The sequence below is a fragment of the Lithobates pipiens genome, unplaced genomic scaffold, assembly GCF_037356315.1.
Source record: "Lithobates pipiens isolate NorthernLeopardFrog02 unplaced genomic scaffold, aLitPip1_a1.2 Scaffold_19, whole genome shotgun sequence".
NCBI classification, from domain to species: Eukaryota; Metazoa; Chordata; class Amphibia; order Anura; family Ranidae; genus Lithobates; species Lithobates pipiens.
Window position 1 is genome coordinate 435,293,472 of NW_027507764.1, and position 27,704 is coordinate 435,321,175.

The following is a 27,704-nucleotide window of genomic DNA, read 5'->3' on the forward strand; positions in this document are numbered from 1 at the left end:
CTTTCCCCACCCACCACAGCATACAAAGTAGACTTTGCCATCCAATACATCAGGCAAAGTGGATTCCCCCATCCATCCCATCCAATCCAGCAGACAAAGTGAACTTCCCTACCAATCTAGCAGACAAAGTGGACTCCCTCATCCGATTCAGTAGACAAAGTGGGCTTCACCATCCACCCTTTGCAGGTAGAAGAGAGCACAAAATGTAACTTGTTGTGAACAGTTACCTTTGTGTAAGCTTCTAACACTGTGCATTAGAATGTGCAGCAAAATATAAGCAGAATAAAATTCAGCTTAAGCCTAGGTTCTCATCAATCTAAATTTATTGGAAAAATTATTATACAAACAAACACAAATTTATACATAAATGGAAAAATCATACCATCAAACATATTGCAAAACATTACACAAACCAAAAAATGGGTCCCCTGGAGGACTTTCAGGGAATCAACAGGAAATTAGAAGGTTTTATGGGAAATAGAGTAGGAACCAAATGTGACTACAGTAAGTAAGGTTTCAATACCTGATGTTTATTTCTTGCCTTTTTCCCTTCTTTTTTTTTTGTTGGTTTGTGTAATGTTTTGTAATATGTTTGATGGTATGATTATGCCATCTATGTATGAATTTATGTTTGTTTGTATAATAATTTTCCAATAAATTTAGATTGAAGTAAAGCCTAGGTTCACACTAATGAGGTGCGGGGAAACCCTGCAATCCATGTGTGTTTATCGCACTGCATTTAAATCGCACTGCCTTTGCCATATGCAGCGGGTGTCATCTTAACAACACCCCAAATGCAGGTTGCAAGTGCAATGCATTTGTCAGCACTGGATCGCATAGTACAAAAGTACCATCTGATCCGGTTGCAGTATGGTTCCAAAATTGGTGCATGTACGACTTTGGTGCAATGCGGTGTGACTTGAGCACATTCAAAATAAATTGCATGTATACTGAAGAGAAATGCAGTGCAGTTCCTGTGCAATTCACATGCGGTCCATAGTGTGAACCAAGCCTAAATGAATGCTGTGTGCATAACTGACTGACCTCCCAGATAGTGAACAGAATTAAACTATAATGAAACTATTTTAGTATGTCAACACATAAATGCCCATTTTAAATGTGTGAGTTAATAAATGCCAAAAAAGGATCAAATAAAACAAATTATTAGTAGCTATTGCTTTTGTCAGTTAATGTAAATAATGTAGAGTTTGAAAAAAATAGGAAGGTCTGAACTATTTAATGACAGGCTCCGTAGCTATGGAGCAATCCTACAATGTATAAATGTTGTTCCATCATTTAAATAAGTCTGATGGTAGTGAGGCTTGCTGCTACCAAGTGTTAAAGGATACTGCCATCTTGTGATCATTTTCAATAACGCAAATCATTTTTCAAAGCCAGCTTTAAAAAAACACCTTAAAAATTCTTATGAATCCAGAATATTTCATGAATCTATTACACATTAATTGGCACAGAAGTCTTCTAAGCTAGATAAAGAACTATCAATTTTTCAGATAAAGTAAAACCTTGGATTGCGAGAATAACTTGTTCCAGAAACATGCTTGTAATCCAAGGCACTTGTATATCAAAGCAAATTTCCCCAAAAGAAATAATGGAAACTCACATGAATTGTTCCACAACCATTTATTCATAGGTTCTTCCGTTTATAGTCCATATAAAAAGATTACAGCAATGTGACCAGGTTGTGTAACCATAAAATGTCCATCCACAAATGGAAGCCTCCACAAGGGGATTAGAAGCAAAATCCATCAGGAGCTACAGACTATAAAAGAGAAGAGATGCGCCTCTAAGTATAGCAATATGGTTACAAAATGCTCTCAAACCAAGTTACTCTCAATCCAAGGTTTTACTGTACAGTTAAGTATAATACATTTGAAGGGCAGCAAAACTGGGAAAAGGTTTCTGTAAAAAGCACCTTGAGACGTCTTTCCTCTTTAGATGACTTGTCCTCCAGGTCTGCTAGTTTAGATTTGGATGCTGAGTGGGTGACAGAGACTTTAGAGAGTTCTTTGGAAACTTTGGTAGTCTGTTCTTCATTTTTCATGCAGCTCTTTTGCATTCGCTTAATATCTGTCTCAAGTTTATTCCTAGTCTTATAGCTATTTCAAAAAAAGAAAAAAGAGTAGAGAAAAATCTACTTAAAGAAGAATTTTTTACATCAGCTTGGACCAATGTAACTATGTATTTACCATACCTGTGGGATCTCTCTAGAAGCTGGACATCACTCTAGTAAACACAGCTACTTCAGTTATCTTCACTAGCTCCCAGGTCTGTGCCAAGTGGCTGCCCTCATCCATTGTGAACACAGGAGGTCACCAACTTGGCAAGGGGACCATTCAAGGAGATTGCTTTGCCTTCTCTCAATAGATGCAAACTCTGATTAGACAAATTGGAGAGGCGGGGCAGTGACATCAATCCCTCCTCCTTGTCCAATCAAAGAATGCTCTGCATTCATTGAAAAGATGCAAAAATATACTGAAACTATTTGCTAATCTTTCTGTATTGTTCTTACTCAGAATTACACCCTACATGCAATGATCCAAAGTCTACAATAAAGAGATGTGAAACAGTGTTAAATTCTTTAACCAAATTTTTTTCGTCATAGATTTCGTCAGCTGCATGTTTTCAGTGATGCAAAACAAAACAAAAATGAAATTCAAATGATTGATTGCTTCAAATTCAATTGATGAAAATTATGATGAAAATCAATTCCAATTTTCGTCGTTCAAAACGGAACAAAAATGAAAGGGAGGGATGTTAACTCACCTAAACCTCGGCTTTCCTTGTAGGTTCACCCATCTGTTAAATCCCCAGCCCCCTGACTCTATCAGCAAGCTGTATTGATGATAGGAAAAAGGAATGTGCTGCCCTCACAGAGTGGTACTGTGGACTACACAGCTAAAATATGCCACATCCTGATAATGATCAACAGCAATTTGAAAATGGAGAAGGAATGGACTTTATAGGCATAGATACATGTTTTTACATAGAATCTTTATTATAGCAAAATATCAATGGACATAAACAATTATAAAAACACATACACCATAAATTGTGAATAAAAAAAAATTTCACTGACAATCTAGTGGGAACTGAGACTCAAATAATTTGTATTTATAACATCCCTAGGGCTGATAAATACCCCAAAGGTACCACAATGAGACAGGGAATAACCTGAACAGATATCATCCTGAAAAATTTATGGGGGTCAACAAAGTCAGCTCAGCTAATGTCAGTACTGCTTGATATTGAATCGATTTATACTTGCTCGACTTGTTTTGCGCCAAACGTGCTTCTTCAGGAGATAATCATGTAATAATAGTAATAAGTGCATAGAGTGGCAGTAGGATCTCCCATCCAGCTGGATGAAAATGAAGTCCCTTCTTCCTACACCTATGGCAATGCTATGCTGATGCCCATGATGACAGGGTGTCACCTTTACACCCTTCTCTTTTGGAGCTATTTTGTACTATTGTGCATTTAATACAGAAATCTATTCATGTCTATTTTGTTCTCATGCCTTCCTGTATGGCAACCTTTAGACTCACCAACTTGAGGACTATTTACTTGAATTAACTTTTTGTTAACCATCTCAAGAGAGAGACTCATTTAGCTGCAAATACATATGTTGCCCCGTGTGTTGCTCTCTAGTAAATGCGCCCTCATATTTACCTTTATGATGTGTGTGGTTGCTTGACTAGTTTCACGCACCAATTGTGCTTCTTCAGGAGATAGTCATGTAAAAATAGTAATAATGGCATAGAGTGGCAGTAGGGCAGAGTAGCTATGCAGATGAAGGTACAGCAGAGGACCGCACAGGTCATAAAGGCAGATATGGGGACACATTTACCAGCAAGCGATACGCAGGGCAAAATATGTATTTGTAGCTAAATGAGTCTCCCTAAGATGGTTAACAAAAATTTAATTTAAGTAGGTGGTCCTCAAATGGGTGAATCTAAAGGTTGCCATACAGGAAGGCATCGATCAATCAACTTGAGTACAACCAGCCTGTTGGATTTTTCATGCGATTATTGCTTGCGACAACACACTGACTATGTTTAAGGGGATTCAGGTGATTTCCTTTCCTGTAACCCTTTGTCTATGGCTGGCTTTAGTGAAGGTAGTTGCTTGTTTGGACCAGCTTGCTCTAGTGAACTATTTAATGTGAGTACACCAGCTCACAAAGCAAACAATCCAGCTAATCTTACCAGACTCTTGGACAAAATGTGTATAAACCAGTTACAATTTAGTGAATTTGTGACTATACTATGAAAACTATATTGTGGCAAAATGTCTTACCCATTTATGAACTATGTTAAAAAAAAAGAGGCCACCCAATGGCCTGGGCTATGCCATATTGCATTCAGTCATGGACACACTAATGTGTCAACAATGGATGCAAAAAGTTCATCCAGATACAAGAACCCTAAACCCCAAAGAAACACAATGGGAATATATAGGGACATTTATGCAAGGCCTAGAGAGTTTTTAGGAAGAAGCCTCTTAGGAAGAAGCATAGGAGGAAGCAAAGCAAAACTATTTACACTAGCAACAAGTAAAAAAAGATGAAATATGATAGCAAACCATACTGCTACTTTACCTGTTTGAGATCTTTGTTGACAGGTCTTCATTTTCAAGAGTGAGGGTCTTATTTTCATATTCTAAATCCCTTAATGCATGCAGCTTATTATGAAGTAGTTGTTCCAAATGTGATAACTGAGACTGAATATCAGACTCCTTTAACAGAAATAAGGTGTTACTAGCAGCTTTCCATGAAACATCTAATAAATAACCTAATTATGTATGATTCTTCCAGACATTTATCCCTCGGTTCACAATATTGTGACCTGAAAGTCCCTTGACTTACGTTGTGACTTTGCCAGGCAACTTCCTGGCGATTTGCTGGTGACTTGATGCAAATTAAGTACTACTATTATGCGACCTAATGAGACTGTGAGCGAAGGAGGGTCTACACCACAGGGAATGCCTGGGTAATCTTCCTGCAATGTCGGATCCAAATCACATCAGTATAGATGAGGATCTGACTTGATGAGGATCCGACTTGGAGACAACTTCCATTAAAGCCTACGGGCACAAGTTGGATAGAAGTCACCTTGAAATAGTATAGGAACCTTTTCTAAAGTCAGAGCAACTTCAGTAATGCTAATTAAGACAGCTCTCATTGACTAATATGGGATTTCACATATCACACAACTTGGGGTCTCACAAAATCAGATCCAAAGCCGTGGAAATGTGAACTAGGCCTATATCCTAAAGAGGACTCCAGCCAGTTTATGTTGTTTTATATAGAGTAGGTGAGGATTAAAACCTAAGTTAATGTGTAATTAAAAAGGACAGAGCCTATTTTTCAGACTTGGTGTTTATAAGTTAAAATCTTTTTTTTTGCTAGAAAATTACTTAGAACCCCCAAACATTATATATTCTTTTTTTAGACAACCTAGAGAATAAAATGGTGGTCGTTGCAATACTTTATTTCAAATTTTTTTGAAAAAATACACTTTTTTGAATTAAAAAATAAGACAGACAGTAAAGTTAGCCCAAATTTGTTTTATAATGTAAGAGATAATGTTCGCCAAGTAAATACCCAACATGTCACACTTCAAAATTGCGCCTGCTCGTGGAATGGTGACAAACTTAGACCCTTAAAAATGTCCACAGGCAATGTTTAAAAATGTCTACAAGTTACCAGTTTTGAGTTGCGAAGGAGGTCTTTTGCAACTTTTTTTACTTTTTATTTTTTATTTTTACACTGCCCTTTAAAAAAAAATCAGGTTACTTTTTTTTCCTATTACAAGGTACAACAATGTAAACATTTCTTGTAATATAAAAAATAAGCATGACAGGACCTCTTAAATGTGAGAGCTGCGGTCAAAAAGACTTCAGATCCCACATTTACACGTACGTTTACATAAATGTATTTTTTTTTTTTTTGCAAAAAAAAAGTAAAAAATTCCCCTTTAAGACCATTGGGCAGAACTGACATTTGATGTTGCTTCCATCATCCAATGGTATGGAGCTGAGTGGGGGTCATCTTTCCCTCACTCAGCATCCAGCCTCACAGGAGAAAGGACACGATCGCCTCCGCCACTACCAGCGGGTCCGCTAAGCATGGCAGGAGGGGCCCTCTCCCACCCCCAATAAAAGTGATCCGCCACCATGGAGACCGCTTTTATCTGAAAGAGGACCGTCTGCCGTTGAAGAGGATATCAGGGTTATGGCAGCTATCTGCTGCCATAACAATGGTATTCCACTTCAAACATAATTACCGCAAGTGGTCTACAAGTGGTTAAAAACAAAACTTTTTTTTTCATTTTGGATAGAACAGAGAGGGATTAGAATGCCTGTCAGTTTTTATTGCTGTCTGTGTCCCTGTTAGGGCGATTCACCCTCTCTATTTATTCTGTGTATCATTATTATTGAAAGAAAAGTAAAAGAAAATCCCAAATGTTGTGTTGTCCCCAGAAAAGTAATAGAGGGGAACTCTTCCAATGGGGACACTAGTTCTGGTGACCTGAGGGCCCCAAGGAATTCCCTTAATTTGCAAGGATTTCCTCTCACTTCCTGTTTGGCTATGGGACAGGACGTGAGTAGAAATCTCCGCAATGGTACATACATGGTGAAAAAAAATCTGATAGGGTTTATAATCTTCCCATAAAAAGTTTTGCCTATAGTTCTACTTCAACTGCTTAGCGACCACCCATCGTAGATTTACTGCGGCAGGGCGGTCGCTTTGTGCCAGATCACGTACCTGGTATGTGATCTGATAGTTCCGGGTTTCGGGGGCTCCCACGCACTGCCCGTGACCTGCTCCCACTGTGATTGGAAACAGTGAGAGCCAATCAGCGGGTCTGGCGGACGCGATGTCCACTGGGACTCACCGAGCGCTCAGGAGAAAGGCAGAACGGCGGTCTGCCTATGTAAACAAGGCAGATCGCCATTCTGTGAGAGGGGAATTTTCTGATCATAAGCAGGAACACGGATCTTTACATTCCCCCAGTCAAAGCACATCCCCCACAGTTAGCAATCACTCCTAGGGAACACATTTAACCCTTTGATCGCCCCTGACGTTAACCAAACCCTGCCTGTGTCATTAGTACAGGGACAGTGTATATTTTTTTAGCACTGATCACTGTATTAGTGTCCCTGGTCCCCAAAAGTGTCAAAAGCGCCAGTTAGGTGTCTGTTTTGTCTGCTACAATTGCAGGCTCGCTATAAGTTCACCACCATTACTAGTAGAAAACTAAATAGAAATATCTCAAAGTTTGTAGACACTGTAACTTTTGTGCAAACCAATCAATATTCACGTATTGGGATTTTTTTTTTTTTACCACAAATATGCAGCAGAATACATATTAGCCTAAACTGATGAAGACATTTGATTTTTTACATTTTTTTTATCGTGAACATTTTATAGCAAAAAGTAAAAAATAATGCGTTTTTTTCCAAATAGATTTTTTTGTTTATACCGCAAAAAAAGAAAACCGCAGAGGTGAGCAAACACCACCAAAAGAAAGCTGTATTTGTGGGGAAAAGGGATGTCAATTTTGTTTGGGTGCAGCGTCGCATGACTGCGCAATTGTCAGTTAAATCAACGTAGTGCCGAACTGCTAAAAGTGCTCTGGTCAAGAAGGGGGTAAAATCTTCCGGGGCTGAATCGATTAAAGTAATGCAGTGCCATATTGCAATAAATAGCCTAGTTATGAAGGGAGGTAAACCTTCCGGAGCTGAAGTGGTTACGTTTTTATTGCTGTCATGGTCCCCACAGGTGAGATACCCCTTATTGTGCTGTGCTATACCTGTCCTAGTTAAAATAATCAGTGATGAAGGAGATCTCTTCAATAAGGATATACCGTATATACTCGAGTATAAGCCGAGATTTTCAGCCTCTTTTTTGAGGCTGAAAGTGCCCCCCTCGGCTTATACTCGAGTCATCGCCGTCTGCCTGCCCGATCAGCGTGTCGAGCAGACAGACGGCGGCCATTCTACTATTCAAAAGCCGCGCCTTCCTGTCTGTGATAGGCGGAACACTCAATTTCCCAGCAGTCAGTGTTCTGCCTATCACGGACATCCGCTCATTCTCATACTACAGACGAGGATGAGAGGATGTCCGTGATAGGCGGAACACTGACTGCTGGGAAATTGAGTGTTCCGCCTATCACAGACAGAGAGGCGCGGCTTTTGAACAGAGGAATGGCCGCTGTCTGTCAGACGAGGAGAGATCGGCTCAGGTAGGCAGGGATGGACGGGACACAGCGACGGACGGGACACAGCGACGGACGGGACACAGCGACGGACGGGACACAGCGACGGACGGGACACAGGGACGGACGGGACACAGGGACGGACGGGACACAGGGATGGACACAGGGACGGACGGGACACAGGGATGGACACAGGGACGGACGGGACACAGGAATGGACACAGGGATGGACAGGACACAGGGATGGACACACGGATGTCTCACCCTCGGCTTATACACGAGTCATTAAGTTTCCCAGTTTTTTTGTGGTAAATTGGGGGCCTCGGCTTATATTCGGGTCGGCCTATACTCGAGTATATACGGTATATAAAAGAATATATCTTTTATTGGTCTATTTGCTATAGAAAACTGCACATGATTCATCATTGTTAATAAATAAACTATAATATTTCATTACCTTCTCCTTTGCTTCCCGTGAAAGCATGTCATATACATTTGTTAGCTGTTTATTTTTCTTTTCTTGATCATCAAGTTCATATTTTAAGTCAGTTACCTGAGAAAAAAAAAAGAAGATAAAGACTACAGATTACATATGATACAACATATATAAACCACAGTATCAATTAGTTATAGTACAAGATATGAAGGGACGTGTGCACAGTCCCCGAAACACAGCCTGTACATCTAGGGACGTGCACCCATCCCTGTGCACATGTCAAACTCTGCTGTGCATGTCCATCCATACAGCCGCTGTCTACATGCAGCTACACACTAGTGCAAAAGGATAAACACATTGTATAGGGTTCTGTGCCCGGGTGAATGATCCCGCACACATTTCAGCAGTGTTTTGGAAACAGTTCAACATATGAGAGTCTCTTAAAAAAAAAAAAAAAAAAATCCACCTAACAGTGTGTCTCAAGTAAGGAAACCTGGATGTAAGTTGGTAATTTTAGAGGTTGGATTCCTTTTTCCCTTCCCCTGTTCAGGGTGTATCCTAGTAGAATTTCATGCCTCAACATTTAGAATTCTATCTGTGGATGGATTGAATCGGCTCCCAGTTCTTTTTATGTTGTGTCACCCCATACCTGGTTTTAATGGCCAAGCACAAGCATACGTGTAGTGGTGGTATATATATATATATATATATATATATATATATATATATATATATATATATATATATATACGTCTATTATATACGTTTTATGTGTATGTGTATGTACGTGTTATGGGTTGTGTTTTTTTTTTTCTTCGCCTCCCTTTCCCCTCCCATTACGCTTTTTTCCAAGATATACAATTGTTTAATAATTATGTATATACAGTGTTAGATTGTTGATACTTATTGATATTTCTTCTTTTTTTTGTATATTTTATTTTAACTATATCAGCACCTACCCAGTAGGTCCTGAGGAAGCAATTAATGTTGTGAAACACATTGACAAGCATGCATGGAGGAGATCATGGACCTAACCCACTGACGCACATATATAATTTTTCTGCGTGAATTACGGACTTATATCTACCTCCAAGGATCCATGCCTCCACGCTTTGCACTATTGGGTATTTGTTGACCTTGACCTTTTCAAGTAAAGGGTGTTGTCTGTTTTTTTGTTTTGTTTTTTATTATTTTTAATAATTTTGTAAGAAAGATACATTTTAGGCTCCCTGCACACTGGAATTTAAAATAACGTCATAAAAACGCCAGTAGCTTAGCAGTGAGTCTTTCAAAGTTTTTAAATGTTTTTGCAATAGCATTTTTTAGAGTTTTTTCAATTTGAGCGTTTATCTGCATTTATGCACGTTTAATGTTTTGAAGCATGTTTTGTGGTCAGAAAAACAGCTCCTGAATGCAATTTTAGGGCGTTCAGACAACAGCCCATAAACTCCACTGCTGATAAACATCCATGTGTGCATGGACACATAGGATAACATAGAGGGGAGCTTATGGGCTGCTAAAAAAACACCCAAATTCCCAAAAAGGACCATTTATGAGCTTCAGTGTGCATGGAGCCTCAGAATTTACAGCCTTGTGTTAAGCTCACAAAATCTGCAATTTTTTACAGAGTTTTTACTCTTTTCAATCTTTTGACTGGATGTAAGATAATGACCCCTCCATTCTTTAATAATCAAAGTGTAGATATGAACCACAGACTAAACATGCTACAACCAGACAGACAATTGAGACATATAGGATATAGGGATTTTTAAGGCACCAAAAAGACCACAAATGATAAAACGAGCACATTTTATTGAAAATTACATATAAAGAACTTTTATAAAACCACAAGGCTAATAAAATACATGCCCAAAATTATTCAATAATACCCATGATGTCATAACCATCTAATAATAAACGTCACAAAATTATTATACAACCAAGAAAACTTTCACAACTTGTGGATTCCAATTAGACATGTGCTTAGTTCCGAATCGAAATTTGGACAGATTTTTAGTTATTCTGAAATTCAGATGTATCCGAATTTACAAATTACAATAATAGCGAATTTAAATTAATGCAAAATAACAAACAAAAAATTTGGCAGAAATTCAAATTTCAATCAAATTCGAAAATTAATTTGATAACAAGAACAGAATAAAATAGAATAGAAAATAAAGGAATATAATAAACTAGGACAGAACACAATAGAATAGAAATTAAAAGAATAAAAGAAAATAGCATAGAATAAAAAATAATAGAATAGAATAGAAAATAAAATAGAATAGAAAATAACAGACCAGAATATAAAAGAATAGAATAGAATAGAAAATAAACAATTAAATAGAATAGAATAAAAAGAATATAACCATCTTCCAAAATTCGAATTTTGAAAATAATGAATTAGAATGTGAATAGCTTAGAATTTGAATGGAATAGAATAGAAAAGAACACAACAGAAAATAAAAGAATAGAATAAAACCGAATAGAATAGAAAAAAACAATAGAATAGAACAAAATAGAAAGAATATAACCACTCGTCTTCCGAAATTCAAATTTAGAATGAAATAAATTTGAATGCCAATTCGAATTCGAAAGCCATTTAAAATTTTCTGAATTCGATCAAATTTAATTCAATTCAACCAAAATCAGAAAATTCAAATCGAGCTTGAAAATTAATAAACAAAACAAATTATGAAAACAAATTTAACTAAACAAATTTATTTAAATAATGAATCGAATCAAATTTTTTCATTTTGCACATGTCTAATTCTAATGCGTTTTGATTTCAAAGCAATCTTTTTCAGGGTAAGTTGGCAATGTGAATGTATATATCAAAAAATGTTCCCACGCATGCTATACATTACATATATACATATAGAGCAACCTACCAGTCCTAAAATGTGACGGCTACATTTGTTTTCTTTTTTTCAGGCTAACTACATTTTCTGCTCTTGTTAGAATTTAAGGGACTAATTTTAAAGCTGTCATTGGAAGGATTTCACATATACTGTATATTTGTGCAGGCTGCACACATTTTTTCCTATACGTTCTGTAATAGAATAATTCCTCTGATTATTAGCTCCATCACCTGGTCAAAGTGCGGTATAGTATTCTGAAATACCTCAAAGAAAAAATATGTTGCATTTTGGCCACTAGATGGGGTGGAATTACCCTATTACAGAAATTTGTGCAACTTGAATGATTGTGTGATATTTGTCCAATTAATGTTTTAAAAACAGACCCCTTAAATTCTGACAAAATCAACATGTAATTTTGTATTTGCAGAAAATGAAAAAAAAGAAACTCATGCAGCCATCGCATCTTAGGACTGGTAAGCTACTATATATTAAATATGTGTTCTTGGGTTTAGATTTCATTTAAGTAAAATCAGAGAGCATGCTTTTTTTGTGTCTGTGTTGCTTGTGTGAAAACAGAACTAAACTCTTTCAATAAGCACTAACTATTGCTACTCCTTATGCTGTTAGCAATGGTAAATAGATAGATATATTTATTTGTTTTAATCTTTTTTTTCTAACATTTATTTGTTTCTTCCTGGTTTCTGGCCTAGGCCAAAATGTAATTTTGTCATACATCCCAGGAGTCTTCATGGGCATTTGTTCTATCATCTGTAAGAGGAAAGGAGGGGACTTTCTCAAAAAAGCACACCCTAGTGTGTGCATGCCTGAGCTAAGGGCAAATGGATTATTGGAAGTAAATGCTACACAAATCATCTGCCCTTACTCAAGGTGGCTGCAACTAGAAAGGCTAGGGGATATTTATCAAAGTGATTTCTCGGGGGAAAAAAAGCATAGAGACATGGATGAATGAATGAGTTTGCTTTGAATATTAAAAATGAATTAACCAGTTGTGGACCTCCTGCACACAATGTACTCCAAATGGGTGGCCCCTGCAGGCAACGTGACTGCTTCCAGGTTTAGAGTGCATTCATGCATGCCCCTCGCCTGCTGTGATTGTACACAGTGGGAGTCTGTTAGAACGGCCTGTCAATCGGCTTTGTCCAATCACAGCCCAGAGCCCTGTGTTGACAATCAACACAGGGCTCTAAACAGGGGGAACAATCTGCCTGTTTCTTAGGCCCCTTTCACTCTGGGGCGCTTTGCAGGCGCTACAGCGCTAAAAATAGTGCCTAGAAAGTGCCCTGAAAGAGCCACTCCTGTGTCTCCAATGTGAAAGCCCAGAGGGCTGAAGCAGTGAAGGATCGGTGTATACACCGCTCCGGGACATTGAAATCAAAGGGGCAGCACAGCTATACCACCGGCATAGCGCTGCTGCAACAGCTCTTTGCGGTGGTTGTAACCCTTTCTTGGCCGCTAGCGGGGGGGGCAAAAGTGTCCCACTAGCGCCTGAATAGCACCGTGAAATTGATGGTAAAGCGCCGCTAAAAGTAGCAGTGTTTTACCGCCGGCACACCCACTGCCCCAGTGTGAAAAGAGCCTAAGAGATATTCTGTTAATAACAGCACACATTACACATTGTTAGGCACACATTTAACCCCTTGATTGCCCTAGATGTTTTTTTTTTTTTTTTTTTTTTTATATAATTTTTATTAACACCCACAACGGGCGAAATCAGGTCAATACAACAAATAAAAGATATAACATACAAATTACAAATGAAATATAACCTCATTCGTCTAGTATATGGCGGCACAGATCAGTAAAGTCGATTATAGAGCCAATCCCCGACCGGCACCGCCCCTTGTTGTCTTCTAGGAGAGATGTATAAAAGGAATTCAAGTAGCAGACCTGACATCACTCGTTGCCTTTTTCCTATTTCCAATCAGTTAGTAAAAATAAACTAAAATAAAAACAAAAAAGGGGGAAATAAAAAAGTGGTGTGAGACAGAGAAAGAAGGAAGAGGGAAGAGAAAAGGGGGAGAGAGGGGAGAAAGTGAAGGGAGTAAACAGCAAGGGGGAGGGGAGGTGTAAAAAGGAGGAAAGGGGGATTAGGTATCTTTGGTTCCGGATAGCCAAGGAAAATAGGGGATAATATTCATGTATGGCTCTCCTGTCCAAGGAGGGCCACCCCCTCCACAGACAGGATGAACTGTTTCCAGGCACTCCAAGTCATTGACTATTTGTCCTGTTGATGTTGCTCAGCCGCTAGCAAGTCCTCCATTCTACTAATGTCTACTAATGTCTACTGCCCTGTACACACGGTCGGACTTTCCGACGGAAAATGTGCGATCAGATCGCGTTGTCGGAAAATCCGATCGTGTGTGGACTTCATCTGACTTTTTCCATTGGAATTGCTGACACACAAAGTTTGAGAGCTGGATCTAAAATTTCCCAACAAAATAGTTTTGATCGTTTAAATTCTGATCGTGTGTAGACAATTCCGATGGACAAAGTGCCACGCATGCTCAGAACAAATTACGAGATGAAAGCTATTGGCTACTGGCCCGTTTATAGTCCCAGTGTACGTGTTCTACGTCACCACATTCAGAACAATCGGATTTTCCGACAACTTTGTGCAACCGTGTGTATGCTAGACAAGTTTGGGCCAAAATCTGTCTGAAAATTTTTTTATGAATTTTGTTGTCGGAATGACCCACCGTGTGTACGGGGCATACCACCTTACACAACCAGTCAGCCGCCATTGGTGGTATTTGGTTTTTCCAATAGAGAGGATTGCAGGACTTTGCAGAGTTGAGGAGGTGCCTTAAGATTGATTTTTGATAAAATTTGGGCGAGATATTCGAAACATGCGGTAAAAAAAATGCCGGATCACCAAGAATCGTATACTCTCAAAATTTTTGTGTCACTTCCCGGACTGTCGTCCAGAAGTGAGTCAATTTAGGACATGACCAAAATATGTGGAGTAACGTACCTCTGTCTCCCTGACATCTCCAGCAACGACCAGTAGTGTCAGGATAGTATTGGTGCAAGAGGTGGGGGGTAAGGTACCATCTCGTCAATTCGATTCCTGAAGTTTCGTACAAACTGAAGACTTCAAAGCGAGTCTAAGTATATTCTGAATTTGAGCCGGTTTAAATTTTCTTTGTAGGTCCTGTTCCCATTTATCCAAGAACAGCAGATGTGGTGGAGCTGCCAGACAGTTCAGCATGGAATATGTTTTGGATAAAACCTGTGTTATATTGCCTTCATCAGAGCAATATTCTTCAAGCATCGTCAAGGGACGAGCGAAGTTCTGGGGGTTAGGTATGGTATCCAGAAAGTGTCGTAACTGAAGTGCTGGCCAAAAGGTAAATTTAAAGGGGTCCTCCTCCATCATTAATTCCTCAATTGAGGGCCATCTGCCGTTCATTGGAAAGTGGGATGCCAGGGTTATGCCCGACCAATGTAGGTTACTGAACTTGTGAGGGCAAAGGCCCAGAGAATATTGTGGGTTCCCCAAAATGGGGAACAACGGGGAGTCCAAGGAAGAGAGGGAGTATCGTTTAAAAGCTACAGAACCTATACGAAGTGTCTTCCCCATTAGGGGTTGGTTTTTCTGAACCCATAGTTAGATCGGCCATGACGGCACCAATTATTAATTCTGCTTACGTGGATTGCCTGATAGTATGCTCGGATATCCGGAAGAGCTAGACCGTCATGTTGCTTAGGTAGGGTCATTAAATGAAAAGAGAGTCATGGCTTCTTATACGCCTACACAAACTTAATAAATAGGAAGTTAGCTTGTTTAAAGTAAGCTATAGGGATCCTAATTGGTAAAGCTTGGAGTAAATAAATAAATTTGCCAAACTATGAGTGCAGGCCCCTATTCCAAGTCTCCAAAAGCATGCGGGTTTTGGACAGCAGTGGAGAAAAGTTAAGTTTGAACATACGTGACATATTCATAGGAATACAGGTGCCTAAATACTGCAAAGCCGTCGCCATCCATTTAAATTTGAAACTGGATTTAAGTGTAGACAACACGGGGAGGGGTATCCCTATCCCCATGGCTTCTGATTTTCAAGTTGGAGAGGGATCCATAGATCTCAAACTAGCGTAGTAGATTAGGGATCGAGATAGTGGGGCTTATCAGGGAAAGTCCGCGTAGGCCGATATTTTGTACTGGTCACCTCTAAGCCCTTGTACACACGGTTGGACATTCTGCCAACCAAATCCGTTGGATTTTGTCAGACGGATTTTGTCCGACAGATTGTGTCCGAAACTGTTGCATACACACGATCGGACCAAGTTGTCGGAAAATCCGATTGTTCAGAACGTGATGACGTTATTTCGTTACGATGGGACTACGTTCACGCTAGTAGCCAATAGCTTTGCTTTAGGAATTTGATCTGAGCATGCGTGGCACTTTGTCCGATCAAAATTCTCTACACATGATCGGAGTATGTCCGATCGGACCAGTTTGTCGGAAAATATTTCCAACAAGTTGGAAAATTGGGTCCGACGGATATTCACTGTATTAGTGTCACTGGTGATGTCAGTCAGTTCCGCCCCCAACTACCATTAGTGTCAGGTTTTCTGTTGCATTATCACAGTCCTGTTACCACTATAAGCCGCTGATCACCGCCATTAGTAGTATAAAAAAAATACACAATATATACTTATTGGGATTTTGTTTACCAAAAACCTGTAACGGAAATACATCTTGGCCAAAATTTATGAAGATTTTTTTTTCTATTGTTCTATAGCAGAAAGTATCAAATATTTTTGCCTTTTTTAAATGCATATAATAACTAATTTAAAAACCAAGTGGTGATGAAATATCACTAAAGAAAGCTCATTTGTGTTAAAAAAAATTATAGAAATTTTGTTTGGGTACAGCATTGCATGATTGCGCAATTACCAGTTAAAGTAGCAAAAATGGCCTGCCCATGAAGGGGGGAAAATCTGTGGTTATATTGTGTTTTCAGTTTGTTGTGTTCATATACAGTTACGTTCCATGAGGAAGAGAGATAAAAGATGGCAACGCGTTCTTCCGAATGTTGAAGTTTTATTGCAGGCGGAGTAAAAAAGTAAAGGAAACACTTAGGCCCCTTGCACACTGGGATGGCGGGTGCATCAGCGGTAAAGCGCCACTATTTTTAGCGGCGCTTTACCATCAATTTTACGGCTCTATTCGTGCACTTTTGACAAGGGTTGAAACCCTTGTCAAGAGTAGTGCTTTGCCGGTGGTATAGCCATGCTATATCAATGGGCAGGAGTGGTGGAGGCTGTTAACCTTATTCATGGCCAGTTAAGTTCCACTTTAAAGGCTGGATCACACCAGAACGTGGAGTGGGAAAGGTGTGTTCTGTGCGTGTTTCCTGCACCACTCTCAGACACACTGCCCTTTGCGACGCACTGCCAGTACTCATGTATTGTTAACAGCACCCCAAACACAATGCGTTTGTGGGGACGGAACTGCATGGTACCACAGTACCTTGCGATTTAGGGTGGCACATTTTTAAAAGTACTGTATGCACTGCTTTTTCTGCATTTCAGTGCAGCCCATTCAAATTAAAAGGCTTCAAAAATGCCATTGAACAGGAAAGCGGGATGCATTCCTTTGTGATTCTGGTGTGAACCAGCCCTTAATCTCACCAATGTCATCAGCTTTGTAGGCTATGTTTTTTAAACGACAGGACCCTGAATCCTGTAAGAGAGGTGTTTGTAGTCCAAATCAGGAAAGCAGTCTAGGCTGGCAAGGCTCCTGCTCCAAAGAAATAGTGTACTGAGTGAGAGTTGTCAACCTAGGACAGGAAGTGTGTTACTGGCAGGATCACCAGGTGAAAATGAAGGAAAAAAATCCTGAAAAAGGAAACTAATGCAGCCACTACATCAAAGGACCGATGAACAGCAAATTCACCGGCAATCTTCCTTCCTTTCTCCAGTTCTTCAGCGGACCGCAATCCGTGCATCGCCCATTCAGGTGTGGATATTTAATTAAGGAGGTAGAAGTGCTGCTTTATGTTTCCAGTTAAACAGCAAATTTATTCTTTTTTTTTTTTTTTTGCTGGGAGGGGGGGTTAGATAATTTAACGGGGTTGATATAGTAAATTTGTAGAGTATTTTCACTTTGCAAAGGTAAATTATTATTACTATACAGGATTTACGATGTATGATACAGGAGAAATCAGAGCTCATTAGAGCTTACAATCTAGGAATGAAACTTTTACACTCCTTTAGTAAATCAACCCCACTGAGTGACATCCAAGGTTGAATGTTTAGTGTTAGGTGTAATTCCATAATAATTACCGTTGTTCTATGAAGTTACATGTAATGTAAAAAATGCATTAGATTGTTTCTTGTTTAGAAAGAAGTGCAGTTTTGTGTAACTCAGCTGAAAAGTTATTTTTTCCCCTAGTAAAGCGTTTAAAAGGTCCACTGTGAAGTGGAAATGATTGCTTACTGGACTTAATGCCTCTTGTTCTGTGCCCTAATTTAAATTAGTTCTTAGTCACAGAAGATGCTGTGGCTGCTTTTTATCCTTCACAGCCAGATGATATAAAACATAAGCCGATCAGTTGAAACTTCCATCTCCCCTTATTAAGGCACTAAACACGTCTTGGGTTAGTGAAATTGCTCTCAACCTTACACTTATCATATGTTCTTCAACATATGCATTATCTAGCAGTTTAGCCTAATATGCTAGCACCAACAAAAGCAAAGCTGTACATTGGAGCATTCATAATAGTACATTACTACTTAAGTGACCTAAGAAGCCGGATTTAAACCATCAAAATGGAAACTACAAGGACATGATTTTTCTGACCTAACTTCTGTTGAATAATGCATAGTTGTTTTCCCTTTATTTTAATAAAGACATCCACAGGCGAGCTTAGACATACAGCAATTCCCTAACAAATATAGAGAAGCATGTTAGTATCTGGAGTAACATCAGTTTGATACTATTCATTGTTGACAGGGCTGGCGCTCCCGCTGGGCAAACTGGGCGGGCCGCATAGGGCAAACTCACTAGGTGAGGGTGCAACTGGCCTGGTTTCCCTAGACTCTGCTGGATCAACCAGCCTGGATGGACATCATGTCTGTTGTTCGCCGGCGGCCGGGGCTACACAAGACTTTGCTGCTCTGCCAGCTCCCGGGCCAGCCTACTGTTGCACTGTGTGTAAATTGGAGCACGACCTGGATTGGTTGATGGTCGCCGGGACTCTCTCCGCCAATCCGGTTCGCAAATAGCCAGAGGCTGCCAGCAGTGCCAGGAGACAGGTGCTTGCCAGGCAGCTCTTCTAGTCCCACCCACACAACAGAGCAGGCCGCAGTCAGTTCATGTCCCTCCATACACAAAGCTGAGAAGAGAAGATGGTAAGGACAAAAGAAGAGAAAAGAGAAGAGAAGATCCAATATTATATCAGCAGCAGACTAGCAGCAGACTAGTAATATACACTGAGCAAAATTATAAAAGCAACACTTTTGTGTTTTCCCCTATTTATCATGAGGTGAACGCAAAGCTCTACGACTTTTTCTATGTACACAAAAGGCCTATTTCTCTCAAATATTGTTCACAAATTTGTCTAAATGTGTGTTAGTGAGCACTTCTCCTTTGCCAAGATAATCCATCCACCTCACAGGGGTGGCATATCAAGATGCTGCTTAGACAGCATGATTATTGCACAGATGTGCTTTAGGCTGGCCACAATAAAAGCCCACTCTAAAATGTGCAGTTTTATCACACAGCACAATCCCACAGATGTCGCAAGTTTTGAGGGAGCGTGCAATTGGCACACTAATTGCAGGAATGTCCACCATAGCTGTTGCCCTTGAATTGAATGTTCATTTCTCTACCATAAGCCATCTCCAAAAAGTGTTTCAGAGAAATTGGCAGTACATCCAACCGGCCTCACAACTGCAGACTATGTGTAACCACACCAGCCCGGGACCTCCACATCCAGCATCTTCATCTCCAAAATAATCTGAGACCAGCCATCCAAACAGCTGCTGCAACATTCAGTTTGCATAACCAAAGAATTTATGCACAAACTGTCAGAAACCATCTCAGGGAAGCTCATCGGCATGCTCGTTGTCCTCATCAGGGTCTCGATCTGACTGCAATTCGCCGTCGTAATCGACTTGAGTGGGCAAATGCTCACATTCGATGGTGTCTGGCACTTTGGAGAGCTGTTCTCTTCATGGATGAATCCCGGTTTTCACTATACAGGGAGGATGGCAGACAGCGTGTATGGAATCGTGTGGGTGAGCAGTTTGCTGATGTCAACGTTGTGGATGAAGTGGCCCATGGTGGCATTGGGTTTATAGTATGGGCAGGCATATGCTGTGGACAACGAACACAGGTGCATTTTATTGATGGCACTTTGAAAGCACAAAGATACAGTGATGAGATCCTGAGGCCCATTGTTGTGCTATTCATTCACGACCATCACCTCATGTTACAGCATGATAATGTATGACCTCATGTTGCAAGGATCTGTACACAATTCCTGAAAGCTGAAAACATCCCAGTTCTTGGATTACCAGCATACTCATTGGACATGTCACCCATTGAGCATGTTTGGGATGCTCTGGATCGGCATATACGACAGCGTGTTCCTGTTCTCCCCCAATACAGTAATACTGCACATTTTAGAGTTGTCTTTTATTGTGGCCAGCCTAAGGCACACCTGTGCAATAATCATGATGGCTAATCAGCATCTGGATATGCCACACCTGTGAGGTGGATGGATTATCTTGGCAAAGGAGAAGTGCTCACTAACACAGATTTAGACAGATTTGTGAATAATATTTGAAAGAAATAAGCCTTTTGTGTACACAGAAGTCGTAGATCTTTGTGTTCAGCTCAAGATAAATGGGGCAAAGAAATAAGTGTTGCGTTTATAATTTTGTACAGTGTAATATAGAAGTATATATATATATATATATATATATATATATATATATATATATATATATATATATATATATATATACACACACACAAAAACAGCAGCAGTCTTTTAATATAATATATAAAAAAACAGCAGTCTTTTATTATAATAACAAAAGCAGCAGTCTTTTAATATAATATATTATATATACATATATAAATATTATTATATATTATATTATTATATTAAAAGACTGCTGCTATTGTATATATTATATTACATGACTGCTGCTTTTATGTATTATATTAAAAGACTGCTGGTCACTTTTGTATATATTATATTACTGCTTATATTGATAATATAATATTGGGGATCACACTGGTCCCCATGTCTTGGAGGCTGAGAGTGACATTGCTAGCAATTTCACTCCTGTCATTCAGCTGTAGGAGCTGATAGAAATAAGAATCGATTTTCTATCATTTAAAAGACATGTGTTTGCTGATTGCAGCAGTGTGTCTTTTAAAACAAAATGTAACAACTAATCGATAATGAGAATCGTTGACCGCAGTTCTCATAGTCGATGTTTATTGATTATTTGTTGCAGCTATATTATTAAAGATGCCCTTTAATAATATAAAAGGACATATTTTATATTATTAAGGGGGAGGAGGGGTGCAAGTAGCTGGTCTTGCCTAGGGCGCAAAATAGTCTAGCACCGGCCCCGATTGTTGGCATGGGCTTTTTGAAAAGTCATTTGCAGGCAATGAAGTTGAGTTGGCTGTTCAGTCTGCAAGGGAAGTTGCACTTTACAAGCAAAGTTTCCCTGGAGCTTAACTATTTGACCTCCAGAAGATTTATCCCCCTCCATGGCAAGACCATATTTTGCTTTTTGACACTGCGTTAATTTAACTAACAATTGCGCGGTCATGCAATGCTGTACCCAAATTAAATTTATATATTTTTTGTACAAAAATAGAGATTTCTTCTGGTGGTATTTGATCAGCACTGTTTTTTTTTTTTCACTATAAATGCAAAAAGACTGACAATTTTGAAAATAAAAATAAGAGTTATAGTGTCTATAAACTACGGTATATATACTACAATTTAGCGACTTATAGTGGGGCTGTGATAGTATTGCAGGGAATCTGACACTAACAATTGAAATTGTGGCACAAACAAATGCTAATACACCATCCACTTGAGATTGCTGGGTAGTTAGGTAGGTAGTTGATGAAAGGTTCATAAGGTTCTATGGCTTGAGAATGGAGCCAATAGGAGTTCCAAAACACATTACCATAGTAACTAGCCCACCTAAGGCGTGATGTCCCATCCTGTCTTGTGTCCTACAGTGGCTCTTCTCACTTCCTGGAATATCAACAACACGCTATTTGCTCTCACGGCTCTTCCTGACTTCTATCCAACGTGGCATGGCTGCAGATAAGCTTTGATTTTATATTTCTGTGAGTTTGCATTTGGCTTTTTAAAAAGTACAAAGTACAATAGATAGGAGGAGGATGAGACAACATTTTTTAGAATACTTATTAACCTTATTACTATTTAGTCTTAATACTTATTAGTCTGAGAGTCTTTCTGGGTATAGAAAGATTTAGTGCCCAGTGACCTATTTCCAGGATCAAGCACTGTAACTTGAAGCTAGCGAGGACCTATGCTGATACAAACTATTCTAGGTATGGACCAGTGTTTAAAATATCTTTACAATTACACTGCTGCTATGCTTGTGAACCTTATATACTCTACAGCAAAACACTTTGTTAGCACATTTGCAACTATTAGTTTAGAGAAAATGGGCAGACCTTAAAAAGAGGCAGCATACCGATAGTGCCCAAAAGCCACAGAAAAGACTTTGAATCTTGTAATAAGGCAACTGATAATATTGAAGACTTCCAGAATTTTGGTAATCGGTGCCAATTTATGGAAGACCCTAAAAAGGGAATGAATCTGCCTACTAGCTGGATTGCTTGATTCGATAGCTGCTGAGGCAATTCAGACTATAAAACATAAAAACTAGAACTATGAAAAGGTATGTGAATTAATACTTTCATATTATTCAGACATGCCAGAGACCTATGTTGCCCAGTTTATAGACAATACATCGGAGCATAGAAAGTATGCTAACGAGATATTCCTAGCTTGGTTGGAAGGAAAGCAAGCTTTAATGTTGATTATATACTACAGGCTTTTCTGAACAATTTTATAGCAACTGCCCTGCAGTGACACATGTGTGGGTTAAAGACTACAAGCCAGAAACAGATCAAGTCCATATCCTGTTTGGAAGATGAACCTATGTCTACTGGACCTCATTTCAAAAACTTATAGACAATTCCCCTCACAAATTCAATGTCCTCTTGCCATTACAAATAAAAATGTTGTTCAATTTCAGGATACACAGCTTGATCCTCATATGCGAGAAAAAAACCTCAAAATCTGCACATAATGCATAATACTATACTTTTGGCCAGATTGGACAAATATAATTATATTATCACTCTAGAAGTCACAGAAGGTTCAAGGTGTGCTACAATCCATCATGTAAAGTGCCTTGCTCACATAAGAAAAACTTTCACCCACACTTCTTGGCATCCTGTAGAGCCCAACTCGGTATATATTTCTTCTATCCTGTGGAGTCCACTCATCAATCAACCAAAGCCAAGTTAGCAGCAGCATTTAGGTGGCCAGTATACAACACAAAGAAATAATTTCTTCACAACATTATCTTGGGTCCAATCAAGCAGAAATTAATCTGGAGACTTCATTCTCTTGCACCTCACCCATCTAAGGTGAGAAAAACTCACATGCAACATAAGGATTACTGAAAGAACAGTGCTAGGTTTTGAAGACAGTGGAGCCTTTCCATAAATTGTGGACCCCTGTTTTGTTAGACCTGAAGACATTCAGAGAGGCCCAAGAATTATAAATGAACTTGCTGGTGGAATTCAACGGTGTATACCTATTGCAAAAGTAGACTTGAACTATAGAAAAGGGGTGGGGATAATGCAAGGTTTACCAGTAGATGTCGTTCTAGGAAAGGATGTGGGTAATTTAATGGGATTGCTTTTATTATACTTGCAAATGAATCAGAGAAGCAACCTGTGCAGGTTTCTTCTAGGTTAATTTCCTTGGAAAGGGTTGTCATGGAGCATGAGTTTTAAAAATGATGTTCTATTGTATTCTGTGAAGTGTTGTTGAGGCCAATTTAGTACTGTATGTTGAAGAAGCATTTGCTATCATGATTTGTTACTTGGCCAGGGGATGTATGTGGCCTAAATATTTGAAAAGGTTCCTGTCCTCCTCTCAGGGGTCTTCCTGTGGAATGTGAATGACTAGAGGGGGTAGTGGGTGTGCTGAGAGGTGATACACAAAATGACTTGCTGTGTGTAGATTTTTTTTTTAATTCTGGAGACCATACGGATAGGGAATGTACTCTGCGATCATTAGAGTGATTGTAAATAAATATGAATTTTTGGGGCTGAAATCTGTCTCCTGTTTTGTGATCCTTTGACATGGTATTTCTAAATTTCTGAATGTTGCTCAGTACTATACATAGCTAATGTTGTACCAACATTCTAGGAAAAAGAAACAGCACAAAAGTGTTAAGAGATGATGTGTGAGGATGACAGATTTCGGTTATTAGTATATTAGAAAACACATTTCTCCTACCATGATTAGCAATTTTACCTTCAGCAAAGAATTATTCTTCCATGTTTACATTTCCATATAAAAAAAAATTCATAAATAAACTAAGGGTGACTGGAAAAGTCTCACTAGAACTTTTTGGTCCTTTGCCATAAACTGTTAAAACTGCATTAATATAAATGTTCTTCAACTAGAACACTATCCACCATATGATGGGAGGACAAACTAAATTAACCATGGGTCTTTTCCTTTACAAAGTTAATGTTATTTCAACAAGTCTGTAGAAATGCAGAACAAAATTTATATTTATTTACAGCTAATATGAAATTATCAATCCAAAACTCAAATTTAATGCTTGAAAGGAAGTTAATTCCGTTGAGCTATGCACTTAAATTAGTAGTCTGCAGTCATTCTGATTCCCACTTTCACAACAGACTGCAGGACTGAATTTACATGAAACATTTTACACTGAGACAATATCACTTGAACAAACAGGACATCAGACAAAGCATATACCAAGCGCACACACTTTTTTTTTTCTAGTCCCAAAAGTAAAGGGTATAATCATGATAAAGTATGCCCTAGTGTCTCTGTAAGTGTGCTAGATTGTATAGTGCCTGGAACTTTTATTCAAGATAAAGGAACATGCGTAATAAATTAAACAGGGATTATATTTCTACATATAATATGACATGAAGGCTTGAGTTGAATACTGCATGTATGCTGCTCTCTTAAGCTTGAAATAAGTCATGTGTAACCGTTATAAAGCTCTGCAATTAGGGAAATGACACAGACTCCAACAAATATGTTTTTGTCGCTCACGCCAATTTGAAGGCATAAAGCAAGGATTTAACTCTAACAAAACTGTATTTAAAAGCAACAGGATCTTGACTACAGTGGACTGACCTGGGTATTTACCCCCAAAAAAATTATTCTAAAATCATCCAAGCACTGTGTATGAGTATAAGACCTCATGCACACTGGGCTTTTTCTAACTCACTAGACTCCTTTCCTCCTAGCAGCCAGTGTTTTGGCAGAAAAAACACTTGACACTTGGGCGTTAATTTAATTGGCCTAGTGCTTAGGTGCATTTGGACATTTTTACACAAGCATTTATTTTTTTCTGCCAAAACTCTGCTGCTCCTGGACTGTACTGGCTGGGGGGGTACTGCCTCTAAACTGTGTAAGGACACATAGGGAATTATTTACTAAATCTGAAGAGTGCAACATCTGATGCAGCTCTGCATAGTACCAATCAGCTTCCAAGTTTTATTGCCAAAGCTCAGTTGAACAACCTGAAGTTAGAAGCTTATTGGCTACTAAGGATGAGTCGAACACCCCACGGTTCGGTTTGTACCAGAACATGTGAACAGACAAACAATTTGTGCGAACATGTGAAAACCGTTAAAGTCTATGGGACACGAACATGAAAAACCAAGAGTGCTCATTTGAAAGGCTTATATGCAAGTTATTGCCACAAAAAGTGTTTGGGGACCCGGGTACTGCCCCAGGGTTTCTGAGCGTGTGTGCTACGAATGGTATGGTAGCAGTACTCCTTTGTCAAGCATGATGGATGGGGTGAAGGGGCAATGTTTTATAGTGAAGCGGGGGCGGAGTCAGGAGGGATATATTACAATAATGACAGTAGCAAATGGTAAAAAGATCCAATCGAGATACTAGCAGTACGTGAATGTAGACAATAATAAAAATATAATGAATTGTACTGGAACAAAATATAGAGTTAATGATTATAAACAAATGGCAAATAACAGACATTAGAACTATAGCAGGTATGTAATGATGTGATGCTTTGTACATAATGAAAATGTATAATACATACTGTAGCCTAGCTTATGTGTATGGTATATAATGGATATATAAATATATACATACGTATAATATTATTTATAATGTCTTAAATTTATATTTTCTGTTTTAAACGGTCAAGAACAATCCTGAGATCCGTGGACAGAAAATTGATAGATAGGAAATGTATATGGTATGGATTAGTTGGAGAGGGAAATATATGTTGTGATATGGTAAGGAACATAAGCAAAGGGATAAGGAAAAATAAGGAGGGGTGGGGGAGAGAAGGAGGCCCAGTACAATACATAATGTTCTATACCATCTCTTGTGTTAGGGCCAGATTATCATATACTTACGGGAATGCAAACCCGCCACCCCCATATAAGATAAAGAAGGATATAGGAACCTATGATAATGATAACAAAAACAGGGTTAAAGAGAATGACGTTCATTAGTCTATATTAAAAGAATCAAAGTACAGTCGCAATCTCGATGCCCTCGTTAAACCATAGGGGTTGCAATTACAATGATCCACAAAAGAAGTAATGAGGTCTGGAGGGGCATCCCAGATGACAACTATATCATCAATATATCGTCCAGAAAAAAAAAAGTATTTGGCAGAAAAAGGATAATGTCACCAAATGGGGTTATTTTCCCAATAACCCATGGCTAAGTTAGCATATGATGGGGCAAAATGGTTTATGGTTTATCATTTACCCACGCTCTTGACCATTTAAAACTGAAAAGATCAATTTAATACATTATATATCTATTTAGCTTTTAATTTGAAGTGGATGTAAACCCAACATTTTTTTTAATCAAGGCTGGAATCTTATACAGTATAGGATTTCATGTCATCTGTGCCCAGTCTTGCTACGAAGAGTTAATCCAGCTCTGAGCAATCCTCTTTTTTCATTTGGTGCCCAGGGCGTAGATGGCAAACTGTGCCCCCCACCCTCGGTTTTAAGAAAGAATCAATGTAGTTTCAAAACAAGAATATACTTAAAACAATACAAATTCAATTAGGTTTAATGTGATAGAAACAGAGTAATAAAAATATATAATGCAGCACATGTGCTTGTAGAAAGGCCTGTAAACTGTTTTTTCTGTCAAGGCCCACGTGAACATACTAAAGTTTTCAGTTTTGCATTATTTTGCGTGAGGTAGTGCCCCAATACCAAATATTCACATAAATAGGAAAAAATGCAAAATCAAAAAATATCACAAACTTCTCAACCAACAAAATATTAATATATAAAAGTGCAAAATCAAGGGATTACACTAATATTTCTCACTGAAACATATATAACATTCAACTGTAATCTTTCCTGAGGTAGTCAGTGCCCCAATACAAAATATTCATATAAACATGAAAAGTGCAAAAAATAACAACAAATAAACATTTCTCAAACAACATACATGGCCTTCAGCAAAAAAGGAACCCTCAATCCAAAATATTAGAAAAGACAAAGAATCCTGTGAGCCACCACTGACCAGATGCCCATTAAATCAGGGGTTGACAAATTTGCTTGGAATCTAGGAGCCAGCTAAAAAAGTTAGGAGCCAGGTCCGTGACGGCGATCTGGACCTGTCCCTGGCCTGACATGGAGACAAGTGAGGGGAAGATAGCCCCAAGCCCCTCACCTGTCTCCAAGTCATTGCCCATAGCTCGTAGAGGGACATTTTATTATTTTTTTTTTTTTCAAATGACAAATTTTTTTTAAATTGCATTTTAGTGTAAATATGAGATGTGAGGTCTCTCTGACCCCAGATCTCATATAAAAGAGGACCTGTCATGCTTTTTTCTATTACA

General features: G+C 38.8%; 1 protein-coding gene across 2 annotated transcripts in view; it reads right to left on the bottom strand.

The window, feature by feature from the left end:
* CCDC178 (coiled-coil domain containing 178) overlaps positions 1-27,704 on the bottom strand; it is a 447,704-nt gene that overhangs the window by 336,303 nt on the left and 83,697 nt on the right. For both annotated transcript variants that reach the window (XM_077492627.1, XM_077492628.1), the window contains 3 exons: positions 8,698-8,793; positions 4,619-4,755; positions 1,934-2,117 (listed from right to left, as the gene is read on the bottom strand). In XM_077492627.1, the coding sequence (XP_077348753.1) occupies positions 1,934-2,117; positions 4,619-4,755; positions 8,698-8,793 (417 nt within the window). The remainder of the gene's footprint in view (positions 1-1,933; positions 2,118-4,618; positions 4,756-8,697; positions 8,794-27,704) is intronic.